The 8,633-nt window shown below is 41.3% G+C and overlaps 3 protein-coding genes across 3 annotated transcripts in view; 2 read left to right on the top strand and 1 right to left on the bottom strand.

Moving 5' to 3' along the window:
• The window catches only part of LOC129742669 (uncharacterized), a 14,633-nt gene extending 10,442 nt beyond the window's left edge, over positions 1-4,191 (top strand). The window contains exons 2-3 of the mRNA XM_055734596.1: positions 4-3,602; positions 4,105-4,191. Of these exons, the coding sequence (XP_055590571.1) occupies positions 4-3,602; positions 4,105-4,191 (3,686 nt within the window). The remainder of the gene's footprint in view (positions 1-3; positions 3,603-4,104) is intronic.
• Positions 4,192-4,958: 767 nt separating this feature from the next.
• On the top strand, positions 4,959-5,849 carry LOC129742668 (uncharacterized). Its single transcript, XM_055734595.1, has one exon. It carries the CDS (start codon positions 4,959-4,961, stop codon positions 5,847-5,849), a length of 891 nt encoding a protein of 296 aa, XP_055590570.1.
• A 1,586-nt stretch (positions 5,850-7,435) lies between these two features.
• Positions 7,436-8,268, bottom strand: LOC129748311 (general odorant-binding protein 56d-like). The gene is made up of 2 exons (XM_055742860.1): positions 8,133-8,268; positions 7,436-7,938 (listed from the first exon to the last, which is right to left on the bottom strand). The coding sequence occupies exons 1-2, from the start codon at positions 8,181-8,183 to the stop codon at positions 7,594-7,596; spliced, it is 396 nt and encodes a 131-aa protein (XP_055598835.1). The 5' UTR covers positions 8,184-8,268; the 3' UTR covers positions 7,436-7,593.
• Between the last annotated feature and the right edge of the window lie 365 nt (positions 8,269-8,633).

Below are 8,633 nucleotides of genomic sequence, written 5' to 3'. Positions count from 1 at the left end.
TAGATGACAGCGTTGCTCATCGGGACTGGAGCTGTAATAAGTGCATCCGAGCAGAGCTCGACAAGGAAAGGCATGAGTTGCAGGCCCAATTGAAGTCTATTCAACAGTGGCAGCGTAGGCAGCAGCAAATAGCAGATGAAAAGGAACTGCAAGAGCCGCGGCAGAAGCCTCCGGGTACGGTGCAACAAAGGCAAACGCAGTTCGAACAAGAGCTAGTGCAGTGGCCGTCTCTTCAACCGTCGAAGGCGCCGTTGATGGTTTTTCCAGAATTGGGTCAACCGAAGATCAATATTCAGGAAACACTTAACAAACCTCTAGTACAATTTACCAGCGAACCGCAGCTAACATCTACTAAAAAAGCGAATCAAAATCCAGAAACATCGTCAACCAAAAGTTCGAGGCGATCTTTGCGTTTACGAGAACATGAAATGAGAGCTTTAGAAGTACGACAGTCTTTGGAAAAGAAGCAGTTGGAAGAAAGGCTAGAATTAGATAAACAACTCCTTGAAGCGGATGATTCGGAGTCAGACGACTTGAGTAGCATTAATAAGATCGAAGAGTGGCTTTCTAAAACCGAAAATTTAGGCGATTCTGAAAGTAAAGTGATCCATGAAACATTACTTCCGGGGTATACCGATATTTCCCGGCACCGCCTAGATCTACCAACGCCCTTGGCATCAACCCCTTTCCCCGGTGGAAAGAATCAGAAAAGATATCAGCAGCCGCAGTATGAATTACATGAATCACATCAACATTTCTCGATACCACCACAGTACCAGTCTACTAGCCAGCATCAAGTGCCCCAGTTGCGATTGAATCAACCACCATCGCATCTTCAATTGTTACCTTCTCAACGACCATTTGAAGTTCCATTGAGTGCTGACCATTTAACAGCAAGACAAATCGTGAAAGATTTACCTCGTTTCGGTGGCGACCCTGAGGATTGGCCAAGATTCATCGCAGCTTATGAAAGGACTGTTAGAATGTGTGCATTTCGTAATGACGAACTACTTGAACGGTTGGAGAGGAGTCTCTTTGATAGGGCTTTAAATACGGTAAAATGTCTCCTATTGCATCCTGATAACGTACCTGCCATCATGAGCCGACTGAAAACACATTTTGGAAATCCAGAATCAATAGTAGCAACGATGGTGAAAAGAGTTCGATTGATTACACCGCCTAAAGAAGACAAACTAGAAACGATTATCGATTTCGGTTTAGCAGTGCAGAATCTATGTGCAACAATCCAAGCATGTCAGTTAGATGAGCGTCTGTACAACGTGACATTGGTCTCGGAACTTATTGATAGTTTGCCGCCATCTTTACAGATGCAGTGGGCCCTACACTCCCACGAAACTGCAGGTTCATCGCTGTTAGACTTCAACAAATGGCTTGGAAATCTCGTAGAAGCATTAACCAAAATAACAAAGCCTAAGACTTTGACGAAGAAGGCAAAAAGGGAGGAGGCATTTTTGCACCTTCATGCTGAATACACTACTGAAGAGGTAAATATATCTGCTTGGGATGCCTGCAATGGAGAATGCAGTGAATTAGACAAATGCCCCAAATTTCGTAACATGTCAACACAATCACGATGGTCTTTGATAAACGACAAAAAGATTTGTAGGAAGTGTCTGACAAAACATTTCAAGACCTGCGAAAGGAAGGTTGCTTGTAATGTTAACGGCTGCAACTATCTGCATCATTGGCTACTACATGATGATAGCAAACACAAATCAGCTAGTAGTTCAATGCCGAGAGAAACATGTAACGCACATCACTATCCGGTAGGCGGAGTTCTTTTGAAGTACATTCCAGTAACGTTGAGGGGAAAAGGCAAGTCCATAGATACGTATGCATTCTTTGATGGTGGCTCCACCTGTACACTAATGGAGCACAGTCTGTATGAAGATTTACAATTGGATGGAGAGACTCACCCACTGTGCATAAACTGGACGGGCGGACATGGCCGATATGAGGCGGGTTCAATTCAATGTTCAGTCGATATCATAGGTATCCGTTCACCCCAAAAGATCTTCAATATTCCGAAAGTGCACACTGTGCCTAGTCTAGATCTTCCCCCACAAACTTTGTCTGTATCAGACATGAAAAAATCCTTTCACCACCTTTGCAATATTCCAGTAGATGCGTATACAAATGCGAAACCTCGTATTCTCTTGGGAATAGACAATGTCAGACTGGAGCATCCACTAGATTCACGAGAAGGATTAGAACACGAACCAACAGCTGTGTTGACCCGTCTAGGCTGGGTGATTTATGGCCCGTGCGCGACGAAAGGCTTTGATGAATCAGCAGGAGATAGAAGGGTTCGCAACTACCACATCTGTCAATGTGATGAACTGCATTTGGCTGTAAAAAATTTCTTCTCGTTGGACAGTTTAGGAATTAAAAGTAACTACAAAGAAACGATGTCAAAGGACGATGAACGAGCATTGATGCTATTGCAATCTAATACCGTTCGTGCTGGGCGTAGTTACGAAACGTGCTTACTATGGCGGTACGATACTGTGAGTCTTCCCGATAGCAAAAACATGGCGAAAAAGCGTCACAGCTGTCTAGAAAAACGTTTACTACGCGAACCTGCAACAGCTGCAGCTATGCAGGAGAAGATTCTTGATTACGAATCAAAGGGGTACATACGAAAAATATCACCAAAGGAAGAAGTCGACTTTGCCGGTCGGACGTGGTACTTACCTATATTTCCTGTGTACAATCCCAACAAGCCAGCGAAATTGAGAATCGTGTGGGACGCAGCAGCGAAAGTTGGAGGGGTGTCTTTAAACTCATTCTTATTGAAAGGCCCAGACCAAGTCAAGCCTTTGCCTAGCATACTTCAACGATTTCGCGAGTATCGAGTGGCGGTAACAGGGGACGTCAGAGAGATGTTCCACCAGGTTCGTATGAATAAAGAAGATCAACATTGTCAGCGTTTCTTGTGGAATGATGGAAAACCAGGGAAGGAACCGATTGTCTACTTAATGCAGGTTATGACCTTTGGGGCAAGCTGTTCTCCTAGTAGCGCACAATACGTCAAAAACCTCAATGCCAAACGTTTTATTGAACAGTATCCAGCAGCAGTGCGAGCTATAGAGGAGGATACATACGTGGATGACATGCTCATCAGCGTTGAAACGGAAGAAGAGGCAGTGGTGTTATCAAAAGCTGTTCGTTTGATTCACGCTGATGGTGGCTTCGAGATCCGAGGATGGTTGTCGAACTGCAGTAGCGTCATGGATGCTATGGGAGAACAAAACTGCACTCAGAAAAGTTTGGATGTGAGTAGCGAACTAGCAACTGAGAAAATCTTGGGCATGTGGTGGAATACCACAAACGACTGTTTTACCTTCAAGGTTCCTAGTCGTTGCAAAGAAGAATTATTATCGGGAGTTGAAATACCGACAAAAAGAGAAGTTCTTCGAATACTAATGTTGATCTATGATCCTCTAGGGTTACTTGCAAATGTACTTATGTACCTAAAGGTTCTATTGCAAGAAATTTGGCGTTCCGGAATCAGTTGGGATAGTCAAATCACAGCTGCGCATTTCACAAAATGGCAAACATGGCTCAGCGTGCTCAACCAGGTACAGTCAGTGTCTATTCCTCGATGTTATAGAATAAAAACGACCGTATCGACAAAAAACAACATTCAACTCCATGTGTTTGTGGACGCTAGCGAGAACGGTTACGCTGCTGTCGCGTTTTTTCGCTTTGAAGAAGGTGAAGAAATTGAATGCTCCCTTATTACGGCAAAAACACGCGTCGCCCCTCTGCGATACATCTCGATACCCCGTCTCGAGCTCCAAGGAGCCGTTATAGGAGTGCGCTTAGCGAAAAATATAGAAGAAAGTCACAGAATACCTATTCGATCGCGATTTTTTTGGACAGACTCGAGAGATGTTCTATGCTGGCTCCGTTCGGATCATCGTAGGTATAGCAAGTTCGTTGCTCCAAGAGTAAGCGAAATACTAGAACACTCTGAGTTAAAAGAATGGAATTGGGTTCCTACGAAGGAAAATGTGGCTGATGATGGCACCAAATGGCAAAGATTACCTGACTTAACCTCTTCTAGTCGTTGGTTCAAAGGACCTGCATTCTTATGGCAACAACCACACCTATGGCCTGAACAACCTGTTGACCATGGGACCACGATCAATGAAATACAACATGTAACCAACCTGCACTCGATTCGAGAACCTTTGTTCAATGTCATCAATTTTTCAAACTGGTGGAAACTTGTACGAAGCACAGCTTTTGTTGTACGCTATGTTAGGAACTTTTGTGCGAGGTTTTCGCGTGGTGACCCTACGACCGGCTTTCTTAAACAACAAGAACTTCTGGCAGCAGAGAGATGCATCTATCGACAGGTGCAGTTCGATGAATTTCGAACGGAAATTTCGCTATTATCCGAACCGAATGGAAAGTCTTTACCAAGAAAAAGTAAGCTTTATAATCTATCCCCCTTTGTTGATGAACACGGAATATTACGAATGCAAGGAAGAATCGCTGGCTGTCCATATATTCCCACTCCTGCCGTTCATCCAATAATCCTTCCAAAAACTCACCACGTTACAACACTGATCGTACGTTTCATGCACGAGCGTTACCACCATCTTCATCACGAAGCAGTTGTAAACGAGCTTCGACAAAAATATAGAATTCCACAACTGCGTAGGGTTTGTTACAAAATCCGAAATGAATGTCAAACCTGCAAGAATAATCGAGCCTCTCCGCAACCACCAGCTATGGCTGATCTACCACTAGCCAGAATGGCTGCTTATTCCAAGCCTTTTACATACACTGGCGTCGATTATTTTGGCCCAATGCAAGTTATAGTAGGTAGAAGAGTAGAAAAAAGATGGGGAATGTTAATAACGTGTTTAGTTGTCAGGGCTGTCCACATCGAGATTGCGCACTCTTTAAACACTAGCTCCTGTATTATGGCTTTACGGAACTTCATGGCTAGACGTGGAACACCGTTGGAAATATTCAGTGATCGCGGCACAAACTTTATCGGTGCGAACCGTGAGCTGATGGAAAATCTACGACTGCTTGACCAAGATAAGCTTATGGCGGAATTCGAAACATCTGACACGAAATGGACATTTCTACCTCCTAGTAGTCCTCACATGGGAGGAAGCTGGGAGAGATTGGTGCAATCAGTCAAAAAGGTATTGACCAACATCAAACTTCCTCGACTTCCTACAGATGAAGTTCTGCGAAACGGCCTACTAGAAGTCGAAAATATAATCAATTCACGGCCGCTTACTTACGTTCCAATCGACGACATCGAAAGTGAAGCTTTGACGCCTAATCATTTTTTGTTGGGATCTTCGAATGGATCTAAGCCACTTGTACCGTACCATGAAAGCCTCGCTACGTTAAAGAACAGCTGGAAGACCTCGCAAATTTACGCAAACTTTTTCTGGAAAAGATGGCTTAACGAATATCTACCGACAATAAACCGCCGAACCAAGTGGCATTATCCGGTGAAGCCGATTGAAGTTGGTGATATTGTAGTCATCGTTGATCCAGATCTTCCCAGGAATACGTGGCCCAAGGGACGGGTTACAAGTATCAACCTTAAAAATGGCCAGGTGCGCAGTGCAACAGTGCGAACTCCTCATAATATCTACGAACGGCCGGCTGTGAAGTTGGCAGTTTTGGACGTCGGTGCAAAGCATAGTTCGCTCGGAAATGGTTCCTGCGTACTGGGGGGGAGTGTTCCGTCATGTACGAACGCACCTCCGCTACCAAAAGAACCCCACCGAGATACGACTCCAATGGTTGGTGTGAGCTGTCAAGGTGAGCCTTCCGGTAGTATAGTATAAAAATAGTAAGAAAAAGCGATCGAATCCATAAGGTGATTAACAGGTTTATTTCACTCTAAAAGTCTATATTTATATAACTAATTAAAATATCTTACAGTCACTATTATACAATTTGTTCGAAGTTTGCTATCACAGATTGATCGGCTATTAGTGTTATTAGTTACAAAAGGTAAACAAGAAACTTGTATGATTTAAAATTGTAAATCTAACCTAGTTATCACAGTTTGCTATCACAGATTGTTCGGCTATTATCAGAAAAGATATACGTGTTGTACAAAACAAGGCACCGATCAGGTAACATACAAAACTTACAAAATTAGTGTTTACGTAATTCAATTAAAAAATGGTTTTTAAAAATCACAGTTTACACAACAAATAACGTTCAGGACGACAACAAGACTATCCATAAAGTAGGCACTAAACGTAAGTACAACACAAACTACAGAATGTAAACACAACAAATAATGCTGGATGCAAACATTGCAATATTCTTATAATAGCACATGAAACATAATTTTGTAATAGTACGATATCGGTTGCAGGTATAATTTAACGATCATCAATAAAAACGTTCAAATTAACGGAATCTACTGTCTTGTCATCGTACCGAGAACACTAATTTTGTTGATTTATGCAAATATGGATAGTTTTTTTCAGCTCATCTATTCGGAAAGAACCATTAATTAAAATTTGCTTGAGAAACGAAGCACGGATTTTTTGTCTCTTATTGCTGTGATGAAATATCAGAACGATTTTTTGATAACATTAGTTTTTGACGAAATTCAATTTTGGCCCAAAATCGAACGATTTTTTAAAAATAATATCGTCTAATATTTTCCGCTTTAAGAAGACCTATATAATTACCATAAGCATCGTCATTTCCTTAACGATATGAAATGTAAAACAATTAGGAAAAACATACAAATTGCATAAAACCGACCGAAATGACAAAAAAAATCTAAAAAATATGTTAAATAACAAAATTACCAAAATTATATAAATAACGAATATTTTAAACATAATAAAAGAGTTTTAAATGTGACAAAATATGTTGAAAAATATCAAAAAATGACTAAAAGTTATAAATTTTTTTTTTAAATGGCGCGATTAAAAATAATAACAATGGTTTAGTTTTAGTAAAAAGTGCCAAAAAAAGTTTTGAAAAAACCGTTAGATTTTGGTACGGTTTGAATTTGGCAATGCAAAGTTTTCGAGCGTGCTGCCAAAAACGAAAGGGGGCTGTATTTTGACAAACCCGGTTGGTTTTCTGATTTTATTTTGTTTGTAGTCATTGGCCGATATATTTCGATTTTTTTTTGGAACAGCTTAAGGAAGCCTAGGCCGCCTAGGTAGTTTTCGATTTTTATTCAGTTTTTTTTTGTAATATTTCAAAGTCAGTTGAATTTTGATTAGCATTTAAATAGTGTTCTACAAAATCAAACACTTTAAATTGAGAAACAAGGTTATAAATACCCAATTGAAAAACCTTGACACTGCGGTTGCATTACTAAAATATTGTGAGTTGGTGTTTGATATATTTCATTGGTTTGTTTGTGATACACTTTACGGATCATACAAGTATTAAATTAAAATAAAATTGGAATTTCTATTTTCATAAATACATAACAACATAAAAAAAGTCACAATTCTAACAAAAAAATATTTTCGAATCTCGCTAATACATCCTCCAATCATTCATCACAGATTTATTTTACCCCATCTCTACGACCTTCTTCTAGGAAACTTAGACCAGTCCGGCTTTGGTGTTGTAGAAACAGGTGTAAGCCTTGAAGGCAGTATCGCATGGGTTGACTCCCTTCTGGCTGCACTTCTTCAGGGTGGCCTCAACCTTGCTGCGGTCATGATCGATCGACAGCTTGTCGATGACAGTCTTCTCTTGGATTTCACCCTGGGCGTTCATGAATCCGGCCTTCTCCAGGACACACTTGGAGAAGCACTTGGTCTTGTCGTCGGCGGACGAGAAATCTCCCTTCTTCAGCTTGATGGCCGATTCCGGAGCGATTCCGACCGACTTGACACACTCGGCTCCATAGGCTTCGGCCTTCTTCTGCTGCTCGATGGTCAAGGCCTTCAAAAAAGAGTAAGAATATTTAGTTTTAAAGAAAACACGTTGGTAAGTTGTTTTCAAAATAACACTTGATCCTTGAGCTGGTGGAAAACAGAAATCCATTTCTATTTCTATTTCAATTTCGATTTCCAGAGGAAATTCTAAACTGTAAAAATGCGTTTTGAAGTTTAAAAAGCTTATATTATACAACTCACCCAGGCTCCAGTGGCCAAAGCAACGACGGCAATAGCGACGAAGAATTTCATGATGATTGGAGATTTGGAGGTTCGGGATGAACAGATCACTTAGAAGCTTAGAGAACTCAGCACTGAATGATACTTTACTGCTCCAGGCCCCTGAGCTTTTATACCAAATAGATAAGATAGTCGAGAATGATTTGCGTGAGCAGCAGCCCAGTTCGATATCCTTCCAAGCGTCGACGTTTTCCGCGCCATTAGTTCCCGTTGTTCGATTCAAGGAATGCTGGACGACATTTGCCGGCTAGCAGAACCGATGCTATTGACAGCCATTTCCTGGTTTTCGAGATGAAAATGCCGTTGAAATGTTAATAATTACAGGCACCGAGCTTGTTACACAGTTTCTAGTTCGATCTAATCCGTCTAGACACTCGGAGACAGCTGTCGTCATCAGAATCGAGCCTCTAATATTAATGACTCATGTTTAGCATCGAAAAAAAAAATCGTGTAACATAGGCA

The sequence above is a fragment of the Uranotaenia lowii genome, chromosome 2 (assembly GCF_029784155.1).
Source record: "Uranotaenia lowii strain MFRU-FL chromosome 2, ASM2978415v1, whole genome shotgun sequence".
NCBI classification, from domain to species: domain Eukaryota; kingdom Metazoa; phylum Arthropoda; class Insecta; order Diptera; family Culicidae; genus Uranotaenia; species Uranotaenia lowii.
This window is presented reverse-complemented; position numbering and strand designations above follow the sequence as displayed.